Raw genomic sequence first — 17,730 nt, 5'->3', positions numbered from 1 at the left:
CATGACCCTGCCTCTGCTGTGAGGTGAGCAGAAGGAGCTCTGGTGCTTCTACCCCTGCATGGTGTGCAAGAAATGCAGCAATGCTCCGGGGCTTCCAGAATGCAGCTGTGTGCCAAGCGACCATCTATTCTAAACCACAAAGTGACACTGACACTGTCCCAGGCAGCCACAGTAGGGTCAGCTGCAGACTGGCAGGGTCTAACGACTCCTCCACACATCAGAGAGTGCCAACCTACCTGGGCAGGGCTAGGGAGTGAGTTAGGAAGAATGACAGGATCATTGGACCAATCAGCATCCTGCAATGAGCTGTGGGGTCAGCATAGCCTGTGTTGCTGTCTGATACAGGGGAGGGCAGCTCCCTGAAAGTGTGGTAAGATGGAGGAGTAGGGGAAGTGCAATATCCCTCATGATTACCTTTCTTTGTGGGTGGTGATCTAATTTTAAGTTGATATGTAACTTACATATAATAAAGTCCATTCTTTTTAAATGCGCACATATATGTGTCAGACTTGCTTTTCTGGGCTGAAATCTCTGTTTTCCTATGTGGGCTGTAGAATTCAAGCGACAGACCATGCCTTATCCTACTGGCTCACACACAGAGCTCCTCCGCTCTGTCAGGATGAAAGCCAGTGGTACTTGGAAGAGTGTGCTAGCAAGGTTTTCCTCACTCAAGACATACTTGCAGGTGCGGATCGATCTCAAATATGGTTTCTCCCCGCCGCATGTCAGTTATCAGCCAGGGACCGCCAGCACTGTGGACAAGGAGAGACGGTGGTAACTGGGGGTCTGCACTGATCAGCAGACATAGCCTTTGCTGTCCCAGGCCCAGATCATAAAGGGAAATGTTAGTGGTCGGGGATCACAGAGAACTGAGTGCCCCAAACACCAAAGCAAGAACTCTACAGGTGGGATGGAGGGAGGACAGCCACCCTGAAGACCCAGGGTCCAGGCCTCCACCTTATGGGGACATGTACTCACATGGGTACTGTCCGTAGCAGTTCCAGGATGCCCTGCCCGTTCCACTGCTGGGCTGAGTGTAACTCCTCAGTGCAGACACCAACAATCTGTGGCCCAGGATAAGAAGCCACTGTGGTTTAATGGCCATCCCTCCAACTATCTGTGCTTTTTCAGGGGTCTCTTAAGTAGGGGACACATAGGTAGGGTCTGTTTCTAGGCTGGTGTCCCCAAAATGTAATGGCTCCGTTAGGAGGTGCTTGCCTAGCTAAGGGGTTCCTGAGTGTATAGACAGGCATAGAGGCCTGACCAGGTATCTGGTGGCACAGAGCCTACCTAGCTCTTGGCTACAGAAGAAACAACAGGCAGATTATGGCTGAAGTCAGGGGAAGTCGTCCCTAAGGCCAGGTATTTAGGGGCAGGGGTGGTCAGGTAGCTGTTCCCACAATAGCTACACCTTCGTGTATAACTTGAGGACACCAGCTGAACCTTCTTCACTTTGACCTCGTTAGAACTGCAAGCATGAGCTGCAGCTGAGGAGAGTCGCCCACTGGGGAAATAGGACGTAAGCCTGGAGCTGGCTTTCAGCTGGGAAGTCCCTCCTGCCTCTGGCCCTGCAGTGTGAAATCAGATAGCCCACCACAGGGAAAAGAAGACCAAGGGGAGTCTCCTGCCCTTTATTCTCCCCCTCCACGTTCCCCTCTGTTCTGGACTTTTCCCACAAGGATAAACTGTCTGAGACCTCTGATGGCACTTCACCTGGAGGAAAGTCACTACCCCAAAGGGTGTCCGCACAGGCTGCATCTGTGGGTCCTCTGTCAGCAGCATGTGCTGAATTCTTGATTCACTGTTATCCAAAGGGCTGTGCCAAGACACGTGGTCCCCGCTACAGAAGGTGTTCTCTGTGGAGAGACAGACAGGAGGACCCTCAGCATTTGGATCCAGGCTTGGAGACTGCCCTGAAACCTCAAAGCCCAGGTTGGAAGGCTCCTCACTCCCCAGGCCTCCTGGAGCAGCCGGATGCACCCACTCCCAATACAAGCAAAGAACTACAGCTACTCCCAAAACACCAAATGGTCCAGGCTGGCCCAATCTGTTTGACTTCACCGGAAAGGGTAGGCTGCTGGTGTGCATACTCACGTGGCCTAGGAAGGCCAAAGACCTGCAGCACCTGCTGTGCTTCTCCAGCCCCACTACCCATGGGGGAAGGGCACGATCAAGAAGCCAAGAATGAGGTGCTCGTCAGTGGGGCCAGCGGACCATCAGAGGGCAAGGGAGCTGGGAACAGTGGGAAGCCTTCTTGGAAAAACAAGCCAGGATTTCTGTGCTGGTGAATCAGCACAGAAAGGGAACACGCAACCCCAGCCCTGGAGATCCATCCGCTCGCTGCCAGTCTCCCACAGGCAGACTGAGGATTTCTGAGGATCCCCGGAGACTTCAGGTAAGTGGAGGTCAGGATAGTCCCTTGCCCACCTCAGCAGACTGTACAGCCTCGGGGTGGGGAGTGGGGGTGGGAGTGCCTCTGTGACAGCACAGTAATTATCCTTAGGACACAAAGGCCTGCTACTTAAAAAAATAAAATAAAGTGCCAGAAGGAAGAGGAGCACATGCGTGTAATCCTAGCATCAAGAGGGAAGGCAAGAGGACAACTGAGTTAAGGCTAGCCTGGGCTACCTGCCAACAGTCTGAAAAAAATAAAAACAAAAACCCAAACAGAACATGTCTAAGGCAGCAAACCCTTAGGGAACATTCCCATGTGGTATAGGTCCCCCCCCCAAACCTGTCTCTTGTCATGAACACTCAGCACGTGCGACTTTAACCAGTTCACATGCAACCACAGGTGCCCAGGCTGGCCCCCAATTCCCTATGCAGCCGAGGTTGACCTCAAACTCTGAACCTCCTACTTTCATCTCCAAGTGTTGAGGCTACAGACACGTGTCACCATACCCAGTTGTGGATTCCTTTTTAAAATGTGCATGACTGTTTTGACTGCATGTATGTTTGTGTTCTACTTAGGTGTTTGGGTCCTGAGGATATCAGAAGAGGTACCAGGTCTCCTGGATGTGAACTTTTAGACATTTGTGAGCTGCGATGTGGGTGCTGGGAATCCAATCTGGGTCCTCTGGACAAGCAGACAGTGCTTTTAACCACTGAGCTATTTCTCTAGCCCTGACTACACCCAGTTTCCTGTGATGCTGGAGACACAGCACAGGGCACTGGGCAAGCTAGGTGAGAGAGCTCCATCCCCGGCTCCCCTCCATTTCTTTTCCTTGAACACATGCAAGGACCCGAATGCTCACATTTCACCCAGTTCCACAGCTTAGAGCTCATTCACACCTGCTTGCACAGAGCCTCCTTTGCTAAAGGTCTGTGGCCTATGTCAAGGCAGAACACGTCACACATGCCAGACACGTGTGCACACACCAGCCTAAGCCCGGAAGCTTCTGCCCTCATTTGCCTTGACTGTCTTGTCTTACTCTGAACTCTAATTCCTTCCTGTGTCACCTAACATTACCCACCCATCTTTCCCAGGCAGATGCAGGCTCGGGGAGTTGCCACCACTTCCACAGTGTTCATTCAGGAGGGGAGGGAGAGTGCTCCTCCAGGGGACCAGAGGAGTGACATGGAGGAGAGGGCGGAGCTCCTGAGAAAGCCTCAAGTTCCTGGACTCCTGCTTACTACTGAACCTCTTCACTGCCATGTCTATAACCAGCATGCCCCCCCCACGCATATACACGCAGGTATATTACATATGCAATAATAAAAATTGAAAGAAAAGAGAAAATCAGGGTCACATAGTTTACAGGAAGCTTGGACTACATGAGATCCTGTCTGTAGGAATAAAGATGAAAAGACAGAACAGAATAGAACAACACAACACTGGTGTCTCTGAGACTTGGAAAAACACGTCACAAAATTCAATGCAGACAAAACCAAACTAAAACAAACCACGGAAACTCGGCCTAGATGGCGCTTCTCATTCTGGGAGAGGGCTCTAAACACCTGCAGCTGATAGATATTGTGCTCAACGGTAAATCAAAGACTCATTTCCTTCTTCCATCAAGAGCAAGACAAATATTTTCTAAATATGAACAAGGTTCTAAGCTCATCTCCTGGAACTGAAGATAAACACGGAAACAAGACAAGAGACAGAAAACAGAGGTGACGGGCTCGGCCTCCCCAGGCCGCTGCCTGTCAGTCCGTGCACTATTGAGAATCAGACTCAGGGCCTCAACATGCACGAGGCTAGTGCTCCACAGAGAGCCCATTTTGCCAGCCTGGTTTCGAGCTATAAAGCTACAGTATCAAAGTGAGCAGAGTCTGGCACAGGCGAGGCACTGGATCAGAAAGCACAGTTAGGAGCACTGAAATAAGGCTGCACACTGATGGCCATTCATCCTGACAATGGAGCCAAGACACTCGAGAGGAGGGGAGGGGGAGTCTTTTCAGCAAATGGTGCTGGAACAACGGGCTATCCAAATTCAAAGGACTCAAATTGGAACTCTTCCTTATACCATAAACAAAAATTGACTCAAAATAGATCATAGACCTAACTGTGATAGTTAAAACTGCAAAACACTTAGAAGAAAACAAAGATGTGTCAGATTAGGCGCTGGTTCCCTGGATGTAATACCAAAGGCACAAACAACAATGGACAGACAGATTGAACTTCAGCAAAATTAAAGCCATTTTGTGCTGTAGCCATTGCCATCAGGAAAGAAAAAGAAATGCAAATCAAATCATGCCCACTTTACATCTATTAGAATGGTAATTATAAACAATAACAAAAGCAAATCCAGAAATGACAAGTATTGGTGCCTGATGTGGAGAAATTAGAGCCCTTGTACCCTGCTGGTGGTGATGTCAAATGGTACAGCTGCTATGGAAACAGCATAGCAGGTCCTCAAAACCTAAAAACCCAGAATCACCACATGATCCAGCAATCCCAATTTGGGGTACATACTGAAAGAACTAAAGCAGGGGCTTCAACAGATTGTGTGCTAATGCTCACTGTAGCAAAAAAGTGGAAGCCCTCCAAATGCCCACCAACAAGCTAATGGACTAACAATATGTGTAATTTACATAAAATGAAGTAGTATTTAGCCTTAAAAAGATGAACGTTCTAACCTGTGCTACCATGTGGATGAACCTTGAAAACATAGTAAGTGAAACCACAGACAAGTGACTCATGGCCCCGCTCATGTGAGGAAGCACCCTGTGTAGTCACATTACACACTGAGGCTGTGACAACCGAGGAACTGTGTGTGGTGTAAAGTTCAGTGTAGTACTGAGCAAAGTACCCACGATGAATGGCGGGGATGGCTGTGCACACTGTGCTCCAAGATGAGAACTGTCATGTTAGTTATATTCAGATACAGTTTTTAAAAAGACAACCTACAAAATGGAAAGATGGTGTCAAGCCAAAAACCTGATAAGCCCTCATAAAATATAAGTATATTATATATAAAGAGCTCTTACAACTTAATAAGAGATAAACAATCCAATTAAAATCAGGCAAAATATCCGAATAAATGTTTCTTCAAAGAAGATACAAACAGCCAATTAGCTCATAAAAAGCGGCTCAATATATTTAAAAGGAAAATTAAAGTCAAAGCCACAAGGAGATAACACTGCTCTGTATGCAGTAAAGTGGTTGAGAGTTTAAAAGACAGAAAACCCAGAGCAGTCACACTGTGGACAGCCTGGGCTGGGGAGACGCTCAAACTGCTTGCTATGTAAATATGAAGACAAGTCCAATCACTCAGAATCCAGGGAAAGAGGTGGGTGTGGCAGCGAGTGCCTGTAATCCCAGCTCTGAGAGACAGAAAGACAGCACGAGTCCTACCTAGTGCTTGCTGGCCAGCATCAGTGACAGACCCAGTGTCCAAAACCAAGAACAGGCCAGAGAGACGGTGCAGTGGTTAAGAGCATACATGTCGTTCCTGTGGAAAACCCAGGTTCAGGGTCCAGCACCCAGGCTGGACAGCGTGAGGACCTGAGTTTGATCCCCAGGACCCACACGGTAGAAGATCTGATTCCTGAAGGGGCTCTCCCAATTCCCGTGTGTACTGTGGCACATGTAGACACGTGTGCACATGAGTGCTCTCTCTCTCTCTCTCTCTCACACACACTCACACTATTACACTACATGAGAAGAGCTAATCACAGAAGATCACGTATTTTTTTTAAAGATTTATTTATTTATTATATATAAGTACACTGTAGCTGTCCTCAGACACTCCAGAAGAGGGTGTCAGATCTCATTACAGATGGTTGTGAGCCACCATGTGGTTGCTGGGATTTGAACTCTGGACCTTCGAAAGAGCAGTCGGTGCTCTTACCCACTGAGCCATCTCACCAGCCCGATCACGTATTTCTTATCTGACTACTGCTACAGAGTGCTTGGACCACTGGAGGAGATGGAAAAGGTCTGCATGTGTGTTTCTTTGGGAGATCTTGAAAACATTCTGGGTTCACTGAAGTAATGGTTTCCAACTATGAATTATATATTATGCAAGTCATCAAAAGCTATTGTGAAAAAGAGGAGGAGGAAAAAAAGAGGAGGAAGAAGAGAAGGGAGAGGAGGAGGGGATGATGATACTGGCTGGAGGGGGAAGTAGAGGCAGCACACCTGCCTTACCCTCCCTGGCTCAGCAGCCAGCCATGGAAACAGCTCATCCCGCTGGGACAGCGCTTTATTACCCACGCTTGCAGAAAGGGTGCTTGAGACTGCCAATCACGTGGCTCATCAGTGAGAATGGTCCCCACACTCGCCAGTGCCACCAAGAGCTCTGCCTGATCTGTGTCACGTGTCAATATCATCTATTTTTTCCCACGACACAATTTTTACTCAAGCAAACTTTAAAAAAGTTTTAATTTTTGATCTGACTTTTTGTTTGCATGATTGTATTTGTGCCATATGTATTCAGTGCCCTAGAAGAACAGAAGAGGATGCTAGATCCTCGGAACTGAGTTATAGATAGTTGTAAGCGCCACATTGGTGCTGGAAACCATACCGGGAACTTCTGCAAGTGCAGCAAGTGCTTATAACAGCTAAGCCTGCCCTTCAGCCCCGAAACAAATCTAATTTTACTACAATCGACTTTTTCTTCAGTGCTGGGGATGGAGCACAGGACATACACATTAGGCATGTATTCTACCAAACATTCCCACCCCAACAGATGCATCAATCAAACAAACAAAGGGCTGAGGAGATGGTTCAGCGATTAAGAGCACTGACTGCTCTTCCAGAGGTTCTGAGTTCAATCCCCAGCAACCACTAAGCTCGGTTCCTGGTCTGTACTTAGTATACCACTGCCACGTGCTGAAACACCACAGATACTCCCCATCCGTCAGTGTGTACTTGCCAGAAAACGGGGCAGTCACTGAGCCTGTAGTAATAGGAAGAGTCCAGTAGGTGGCACCATTGCTCCTGATTTACGAAACAGATGGCTGGACCCTACAGGCTTGTCCCAGGGCTCAGCTGTCTCAGCTGTAGGAACCACTACAGACCGGGCAAGGCTTTAGACTGGACCAGGTTGGAAAAGTTTAAAGCTATGGCTTTCATCAACTATTGCTGACTCCAATTTAAAAACAAGTGGTTGCAAACCCAAACTGCTTAAACAAGATTGATCACATAGCACTGTGTTCAGCCTTAGTTAGGAAGTAGAGACCCGAGCAGAGTCTCAGGCTGCTGCTGCTCTAGAGTCAGAGTCTAGACACACCCTCCTCTGAGCATGTGTGTGGCCACGACTGCAGAAAGCATTGCTGAATTAAGAGAAGACAACAGCAAGCCCCACTCTGCAATCAATGTTTAGAGAGCAGAACACACTAACAGAACTTTCCAGAGAACAGCATGGCCTGTAGTGGCCAAAGCCCAGTCTTTCTTAACAATGAAAGAGGCTTTGGTCACAGTGTTCAAGCTAAGGACAAAGCCACAAAGGACTCATTCTTGACTCCAGCCTGGTCTTTATGCCCTGGACTCTTGGCCCTATTCTGTGGGAAGCCACCACAGGTCTCAGCGCTAGGCCCAGAGCTGCCCCAGGAGCTCTGGCCCTTCAGAGCTGTTTTTCAAATGCTAATAAAGCCATGGTTGGAAGCCCAGCTGTCTGGCCAGGGGCTAAAGGCTCTCACTCCCTCTCTGGTTCCCTAAGTCTCCTCACCAAGAGGGACTGGGAATCCCTGGGGTCAGGCCTGGTCTGTAAAAGGCCGTTCCTAGTAGGGGTTGGAAAATGACTTTTTAATCCCTTCCTTCCTTCCTTCCTTCCTTCCTTCCTTCCTTCCTTCCTTCCTTCCTTCCTGTGAGCCCTCAGGTTACATGAAAGACCACTGTCAGCTAGTAGAGCTCAGCCCTCTCTCAATGCCGAAAGAAATAAAGCCAGTTCCCCCGGCAGTGTCCTGCCCTGGTTGGAAGAGCTCATGAATCCATGTGAACATTCCTCAGTGACTACTGTGTGTGTGTGTGTACTTCACATGTTTGTGCATACATGTTTGTGTGTATGTATGTACACATGTGTACATACTTGCAAGCTTAGTGCTGAATGAGTGTAGAAACTCTCATGAGCACCTCAGATTGGCCTTTCCCATCCCCACCTACCCAGAGTCCAGCTTTAGTCACAGTGTTCTGAAGCCTGACTGGCCAGGATATAATAGATTAGCAAAATCTAGGGAAATGGGTTTCAGGAAACAGCTATTGTCTGAAAAAATAATTAGCCCTGCTGTTGAAACATTGAAGAAAAGTGAATACATTCTCCAAGGGTTTCTAATTCATCCTAACCCTGTGACATGATGGGCTGGCTGCCCGTATCCTATGTTATAGTACAGTCACACTGGTCTACTAGGAGGAAAAAGTAAGGCTGCGTCCCCATCAGTCCTTAGAAGTAAGGTGCTTAGAGTTGGAGGGAAGATAATGTTCTTTGGGGCTGTGTGGCTGAAGCAAATGTTCCTCTCTCCCAGGACTGTTGTGAGCGAGCACCCTAGGATGGTGATCACAGGCCTTTAAGGAACAGTCAGTAACAAGCAAGAAATACGACTTAGGGGCCAGCAAGCCCAGTAAACCTACACGGTAGAAGAAAAAGCAACAGCCCCCAAGTTGTTCTCTGACCTCCATGTGTGCTGCGGCACACTCACACACCACACACACTCACATGCCACACACTCACACACATACACTCACACATACCACACACACACTCACTCACACATACTCACATACCACATACATACACACACACCACACACACACTCATACACATCACACATACCATATACTCACATACCACACACACACATACCACACACATACAAACATACCACATACACTCACACACACACTCACACTCTCACACATGCCACACACACTCACTCACATACCACATACTTACACACACACCTCACACACACTCATACACACACACATCACATATACCACACACACTCAACACACCACACACTCACACACACACACCACACACACTCACACATACTCTCTCACACACACATACACTCTCTCTCTCACACACACACACACGCATACACACACACACACATACACACACCACACTCCTTACATGTGCTGAAGTCTAACAGGGGCAGCCATGTATAGGTTAGGACCAGCGACATGACTCCCCAGAGGTTGCTGCTTTCACCAGGCCTGGCTGAGGCAGTGCGGGGAGTAAAGCTCAAAGCCAATCCTTTCCGCTCTGCCAAGTCCACACACCCCTGATTGGGTTCCCTAACTGCTCCCGCTGCATCTCTCCCTACGCTCACCCCGATTTTGAAAGCTCAGGCAAGGGCATTTCCCTACTCTGCAGCCCTAACACACCCATGCAATGCTAACCTCATTTGGGCACAGGGTAGACCTAGCACTGATATTAAGGGATATTATGCCATGGTCCAGTGTCCTAAGACCCCCTGTCCAGTCAGCCTCCACCTCCCTCTGACAGCACTTACCCATCAAAAGGGGGCAGCAGACTCCCTTCCTGCTGAGGAACACCAGTCCTGTCCTTTCCCTCAAAGGGATCAAATACAGCTGTGAGTGAGCACTTCAGCAGGAGCACGGCTCTGCCTGAACCCCCTCCCCCCGCCGCCACCACACATGTGCGCACATGCACTCGCGCACACGCACTCACACACACACACACACACACACAATCACACAATCCCTAAGCCACAGACATGAGCTCTTTCCTACAGCAAGGCTCACTCAGAAACCAAGAAAGCAGCTGGATGGAGGATGTGCACACAGCTTGCAGGAACACAATCAAAGTATGTTCTGGGCAATTCATTCTCGTTCTAACACTTAACCCTCTCCTAGGGAGAGGAAAAGATTCGACACTCCGGAGCTTTGGAGCTTCCGTGTACAAACCTGCACCCCTGCCTTTCTGCACATGTGTACACACAGCAGCCATACTGCATGGCTTCCAAATAGACTCTACCAGGGAAGGGCTAGGGTAGAGCCATTCTTTGAGCAAACACGCCGTGTGTGCATAGACTTTCTATATGCATGGTCAGTGGGATCCTTTGTAGTTAACAGGCCAGGTCCTTATAGCTGAGCTGCTGTCGGTAGGAGCCAGTAATGAAGTTCTTCAAGTGGTAGAAGGAAGAATTTCCTCCTCTAGCCCCACTGGGTCACCTTTTGAAAATTCTGAAACTTGAAAAGTTCCTTGTAGTGGGGTTCCTGGTATTAATTTGGCTAAATGAGGTTTAAGACTGCAAAAGGAGGAATGACCACACACATTTCACGGACTCAGGAGGGGAAATGAAGGGAGCGGCAAGCCTGTGCCCCCAGCACTCGGGAGGCAGATGCAGCGGGATGTTGAGGCCCTTTTTCTAGTTTGTTTGGTTGGTTTTGTTTTTGTTTTTACATCAATAAGGAGTTGGAAAAGATCAGAAATCTAACTATGAAAGTTACAGAGCTGTGCCCCCAGGAAAATTTCAAATACCTTTCACTTAATCGGAACATGGTGGCCCACACCTTTAATCGACACACTTGGACGGCAGAGAGAGACAGGTGGATCTTTTGAGTTCGAGGCCAGCCTGCTCTACATAATGAGTTCTGATCCAGTCAAGTTTACACAGAAGACCCTATCACAAAAAAACCAAAGCAAAGCAACAAAAACTTCTCCCTCTCTAGCTTCCTTCCCCTTGCTGAAAGTCACAGTCACAGAGAGAGAACTGACTACACAGAAAACCCTGTTCACAGTCAAGGAAGCTCAGCACACTGCAGTTATGTAGGCCTATGCCCCGAATAAGTCTCCAGGGCTAGCAGAAGCAAGACTGTGGGTCCCTGACCTCTGGCGAGCCAGGGAGGACACTCATTCTCCCGCTGCTAAAAGAGCTCAGCTTTCCTGTGGCTACTGCTAGGAAAACTCTGCTGATTTCATCTACCAGATGTTTAGCCAGGTACTAAAAATACAAGTCCTAGGGCTGGAGAGATGAGAGCTCAGTGGTTAAAAGCACTGGTCACTCTTCCAAAGGACCTAGGTTCAGTTCCTAGCACCTACAGCTGGAGGTCCACATCTGCCTATAACCTCAGGAGTTACATCCTCTAAGAGGATCCAACACACATGCGTGCCTTTACCTACCCCCATGCATAATTAAAAAGAAAATCTAAAAGCAAAAAATGATAAGGCTGCGTTATGCTGAGTGTGGTAGCACACACTTCTAACTCCAGCAGTCAAGAAGCTGAAACAATAGGATCATGAGTTCAGGTACATCCTGGGCTACATAGAGGGTTTCAGGTCAGCCTTGGCTACACAGAGACCTGTCAGAATAAAGCAAGATAAATAAAAACCCAGAAAATAAAATAGCCTTTGGGTTATTCATTCATTTAAGTACCCAGATCAGTCAAGTCCATATACAAACTGCTTAACTCACAGGAGACTGCCCAAGCTTTGCCAGGGCAGCTTCTGAGACGATGAGTCCACTCACTGCCTCCTAAGGCCTGTCACATTAGGAAACATTTCTGGGCCCTGATAAATAGCTAAGAGTTTTCTAGTTAGATTCCATTAACAGGAAAAAGAAAGTACAAGGGAAACAGCAACTCCTTTGCCATATGGCAAGCCGGCAAAGAGCTTTGAGCACCTGCTGTGGTCAGAGTCAAAGCTCAGCACTGCCAGAGATGCCCCTGGTTTCCTCACCTCTAGCAGCCCTTTGCATCCACTGCTAATCTGCTATGTAGAAACTGGCGCCTAGGCCCCCCAACGACTGGACTGGAGGCTCGCCTTAAAGCTGTAGCCTGACTATGGTATCAGCTCCCCAAAAGGGCTGCCTTGTCTGGCCTCAGTGAGAGGATGCTCCTACCCTGGCAGAGATGCACCAGGGTGGGAGGATACAAAGGAGGGTGCCCACCCTCTCAGAGGAGAAGGGGATGGGGGATGGGGAGGTCCTCTGTGAGGGGCGGGGCAGGAAGGGGGCAGTGTCTGATATAAATAAATTTAAAATAAAAAAAGAGAGTGGCACCTAGGAGGGGGTGCTGGTCAGAGACAGCATGCGAATGGAGGTGCAGAGGTAAAGTCCAGACCCTAGTTTCCGTACCGCTGTTGCAGATAAAGGAAACAGAGGATGCATAGGCAAGTCTGTTTGACTTGACTGAAGGAAGCGGCAGTATGGTTGCTAGGGACAGTATTTTGGTGCTTTGACTCCTTGCTAAGGCTAAAGGCGGGAAGCAGGGTTTGCTGAGGTCCGTTCAGGCTCTGCTGAGTCTAAGTCTCTAGCCTTGGAGTACATTCTTGATACTGTAATCCAGGCAGCTTTGAAGTCCTAAGACTTGAAAGTCCTGTGACTTCTGTGGACTTTTAAAGTGATCTAGCATCTTCTTTGGTGCTTCTGGCAGGGAAGGGTGCAGCTGCAGTCCCAGCCAGCAACACCGAGACTTTGCGGTCCTTCTTTGAGGGCAGCTGGGCATAGGCCCCAAACTGCAAATGTGCAGACTGCATGATCTCGCAACCCACTTTAGGAATTTGTCCTCAGCTAAGGAGACATGGCTGCAAGTTGCACACACAGGATCTTTGAACATTATTTGAACTGGGGGTGTGAGGGTGAGCTGAAGAAAACCTTCATCGGGGGAGTCTGCCATAGTACATCCATGCATGGGAACACGATACACTACTGTCACAAACATGCTACTGAGCTGAACTTACCCACTCCCAAGACTGCAATCTGGACAGCGTGGTGCATAGCTGTAATCCCAGGACTTTGGAGGCTGAGGCATGGGGACTTCTATGAGTTTGAGGTCAGTCTGGGTTCCATAGTGACCGTCAGACCAGCCTTAGCTACACAGTGATACACTGTCTCAAAAATAAAAACCATCAAAGATTTCACAAAAATGACAATGGGTATAAAATGTGTGTTGGTTTCATACAGCACCTAGTAAAACTGTCCAACTAGTTTCTGTCCAGAGACATGCTCAGAGGGTGACAATCAGACAGAGGCTGCCTCAGGCTAGGTGCTACACAATGCTTGCTTTTCATTTGAATTAAAGTTAGCCTGTGAGGCTACACAGGCAGAGAGATCAGTGGCTTTGAGTCTCTTTTCCTGTAGATTCAGTTCTCTCTGCTGTCCGTTTTTTAAAAAAATATTTACGTGTGTGTGTGTGTGTGTGTGTGTGTGAGAGAGAGAGAGAGAGAGAGAGAGAGAGAGAGAGAGAGAGAGAGAGAGAAGTGAGTCAGAGGACAGCAAAGAGAGAGCAGGTTTCTCTGTGTAGCTCTGGCTGTCCTAGAACTCACTCTCTAGAACAGGATGGCCTCAACTCAGAGATCTGCCTGCCTCTACTACCCCAGTGCTATGTGCCACCACTGCCCAGATCACATTTTCTTTTTTAAAGATTTACTTATTTACTTAATATATGTGAGTACAGTGTAGCTGTACAGATGGTTGTGAGCCTTTATGTGGTTGTTAGGAATCGAATTTTAGGACCTCTGCTCACTCCAGTATGCCCTGCTTGCTCTGGACATTTTCTTTTTTAAAAATGTGGCCGGGCATGGTGGCGTACGTTGCGGGTTGGTCTGGTGCTGCTATGTATTCAAATACTAAATACTGGCCCGCAGGATCTGGTTGCAGTCCTGAGGAGCAGATTCTTAGTATACCAAATGATGTATACATTTGCTCATCAGTTTTCTCTGATTGGCTAAATAAAAGTGGCTATAGCCCATTACTGGAGAGAATAAAGGTGGGTGGGGCTTTGGTTACCAGTCTAGAGGTTGCAGGTAGGGACCACAAGGAGAGAGAAGGAAAATGAGAGAAGGGGAAAGGTAGAGAGCAGGAGGTCTCTACTGGACAGGATGGACCATCCAGTGCAGGATTCTCCTGCATGTGCAGGAGGAGTGCACCATGAGGGCAGACTGATGAGGAGAGAGGACCCAGCAGGCTCTGGTACTGGGAGAGCGCAGCTGGGAAACAGCCAGGCAAGGGTAGAAAACTAGTTTTGGGGTAAGTAACTGTCCAATAATTGTGCTAAAGCTGAATAAATCTATCTATAGGACTTTTCTTTGTCTTGATTCCTGAAGGGCTGGCCTGGTCCCATTAAGAACTAAAAGAGTTATTAATAGCGATTATAACAACATGTACATGCCTTTAACCCCAGCACCGGGGACTAAAGGTGGGCCTCTGTGAGGACAGGCAGGGTTGCACAGAGAAGCCTGCTCTCCCCGCTGCCCTCTTCTCCCCACTGTCCTCTGACTCACTTTTCATGTTTCCAGTATCACCTGGGTGTTGTAGCTGTAGCAAAACAAGGATAAAATTATGTTTGGGAAACTAAAGTGCTCCAGCTGAGTCAGACAAGCGTGCGATGGAGAAGGGGAGGGGAGATGGGTGGCCTCTGGGAGGGGGCAGCGTTCGGGATGTAAATCAATCAATCAATCAGATGTGTGACCTGAGTGGCCCCTTGAAGAGAGGAAAAGAACAGAGGCTTCAGAGTTCAGGTCACCACACTGCTCAGGAGGACCCAGATCCAGCCAGTGGAAGCTGACAGCATCCTGTTCTCCTAACTCACTAAATCCAAACAAGGTCTGCCTGGAGGCAGGTAGGCCATGGACTCTCCTGGGGATTTGAACCTAGGAAGCCTGGTCCCCTGCAATGCTGTTGCAGTTTTCACTAAAGCGGGGGGGNGGGGGGGGGGACGGGGGACACCATGACGACGACAAGGCCATCAAAGCCAGCCAGCCAAACAAAAACCAATTTAAATAAATAAGCCTTCGGAGTGGTTAGAGTCTGGCCCCATCACCCCAACTCTCCTGCTGTGCTGTGCAGTCTTCTTGCAGGTGGCCTACAGTGCCCCCTGCAGGGACCATCCCTAAAATGCAGGTGACATAGACAAAGGCGTCACATTCAGCTTGAAAGCTAAGCAACTGAGACTTCACAGGGGGAGAAGAGATGAGAGACCAAGCCTAGGGGTGAACTACCTCAGCTGAGTGTCTGTTAAATAGCCGCTTTGTATTAAAGCTCCAAGAGGCTCAAGGAGGTCTGCAGGCAGGATACAGACCCAGGAAGCCAAAAGAATTTGCCCCAGTCCTGTAGCAGCTCAGCAGGAGATGTGTGCCCCCCCCAGCCCCCCAGGGCAGCACTAGGCTACAAGGGATCTCTGGCTGGGATACTGAAGGCAGCTAAGGCAATTCCATTCTCAGAGCTTCTGCAACCTCAGACTCTGAACAATACTCAAGTGCAGAAGTGGGAGACATTTTCCAAGTGAAAAGTTAGGCTTTTGAGAGTGGCCAGATACTAAGTCTTTGTGGATTTCATAGGACATGCAATGTTTGTTTATTTTGCTTTTCTAGAGTTTGAGGATTGAGCCTAGGCCCTCACATGTGAAACACGAGTTGTACCCACTGAGCTGCACCCAGCCCTCAACCATTTATCTCTGCTGTGGTAGCGTGAGCATGGCAGGCAGTGGGCACAAGCATCCCAGTGCAGTCTCCCATGTAAAGCAGGTGGGCATCAGAATACGGCCACTGGGCTCTAACTGCCAACCTCTGCTCAGTGGTCTTTAAATGCTTAGCTTTATTAGCGCAGGCTAAGCCACTTAGATTTTGGAGCGCCCACTCATTTCTACGGACTGACCTGCTTCCTTCTACGGCAGGAATGCAATCTTTCAGCTATTAATCTAAATCTTGGGAAATGCGGAGAAAGTGTTTTGACTTGCAGTTGGTCAGTATTACTAACAGATGAAAGGGGAAATATTTTACAGATCCATAGCAACCAGAGAAGAGGATAAATCAGCCAAAGGGAAAGAAAATGTCAGGAAAATCAAAAAGACCAGGAGGAAGAAAGATGATGCTAATGGAAGTAGACAGCTCCGTTTGGCTTTGGTTAGCTGGCTGGGGCAGCAAGGGCAGCTTATCCAAGCCGGGAAGCAGCGGGCTCCAGCTCTGGAGGAGACGGAGCATCTCCTTGCAGAAAGTCACCGAGGCACAGACAGCAACGCCACAGTCATGTGGCGCCTTAGAGAGGAGCAAACGGGTATGGATCTGTGGCAGAGCAAGGCCTTACCTGGGCGGGCTTTGAGTTCACCTGTGTGTTTGTTAGGGGTGGGAAAGGCAGGAGGACTCAGAGCCCGACTCCCCTTGGGAGGTGGATTGGACAAGGACCACAAGAGCTGGAGAAAGAGAAGGCTGCAAGCCTCAGTGGTTAGAATTTGGGGAAAGGATTTCCTGAGCTAAGGCTCCCAAGGACTAGGATGGCAGAACATGAAGTCTGTAAGTGATGACTGGGCTCTAACCTTGCATAACCTCAGCATCTTCCAGCAAAGAACCACTCTCAAAATGTAGGTAAGGGGCTGGAGAGATCGATGGTTGCTCTTCCATAGGGCCTAGGTTCAGTTCCCAGCACTTACATGGCAGCTCACAGTTACCATATGGAACTCCAATTCTGGAGATCTGACACCCTCTTCTGGCCTCCATGCTCATCATACAAACAACGTAGTGAAACACACACACACACACACACACACACACACACACAGAGATCAAAACGCAGGCACCTCAGGTCCAAGCACATCTTACTAAAAGGAACAAAGTTTGCATTCTCCAAGCCCTCCCTCCCCCCTCCTTAAGAGGCATTTGTAGCTTTCCACTGCCCTTAGAATCAGTTCCAGACACAGTCCTGACTTGCCTCAAGGCCCAGCACTTTCCCATCCAGGCTGCACCTCCAGCCACCCGGGCAGCCTGGCCTTTCCTCTCCCTTAGCTGGCTGAGGAAGGCTCTTTCCCTCCTCCAGGGCTCACACATGCTGTTTCTCTCTGCCAAAAATGTTTTTCTCTTTCCTCTTGCCTCCAGTCTGTCCTTTGCCGACCCCGAGATCTAAACGCTGCCACCGCTTTCACGTTTCTGGAGCCCTTTGCTTCTCCCTCAGTGACCTACAGAATCCAGTTCTCCTTAGCTTCTTCCAGTGCTGTCTCCATCTTGGGACAGCATCCTGCTTCTTTCACTTTGGCTTCCCCAGCATCAGTAGACCCCCAGTGTGCATCAGGCGCACAAGTAAAATAAGGCAAAAGAGAAAAATGCTCTTTCCCACCAGCCCCTCCCTCCTGCTGGCTCATCAGATGTTCTTGGAGGCACATGCCTGAAGTGCCTGAGCCTAGAGAATTCTGAAGGCATGTCTATTTGAGTTTTAAAATGAACTATTATTTAGTTTATTTATGTGTTTGTTTTTACTTTTTAGGTAGGGTCTCATGTAGCGGAGTCTGGTGTTGAACTCACTCTATGTAGCTAAGGATGCTCTCAAACTCCTGATTCTCTGCCTTCCCCTCTGAAGTGCAAGTATGAGCCTGTCATGCCCTGG

At 48.7% G+C, this 17,730-nt stretch overlaps 1 protein-coding gene across 2 annotated transcripts in view; it reads right to left on the bottom strand.

Annotated features, from left to right (window-relative positions):
• The window catches only part of Sufu (SUFU negative regulator of hedgehog signaling), a 91,392-nt gene that overhangs the window by 37,688 nt on the left and 35,974 nt on the right, over positions 1–17,730 (bottom strand). For both annotated transcript variants that reach the window (XM_021151827.2, XM_021151826.2), the window contains exons 4-6: positions 1,714–1,856; positions 979–1,064; positions 680–752 (exon numbers count right to left, since the gene is read on the bottom strand). In XM_021151827.2, coding sequence (XP_021007486.1) covers positions 680–752; positions 979–1,064; positions 1,714–1,856 — 302 coding nt within the window. The remainder of the gene's footprint in view (positions 1–679; positions 753–978; positions 1,065–1,713; positions 1,857–17,730) is intronic.

Source organism: Mus caroli, chromosome 19 (assembly GCF_900094665.2).
Source record: "Mus caroli chromosome 19, CAROLI_EIJ_v1.1, whole genome shotgun sequence".
Taxonomy (NCBI): Eukaryota; Metazoa; Chordata; class Mammalia; order Rodentia; family Muridae; genus Mus; species Mus caroli.
Note: the sequence above shows the minus strand (reverse complement) of the source record. Positions and strands in the feature narration are given on the sequence as shown.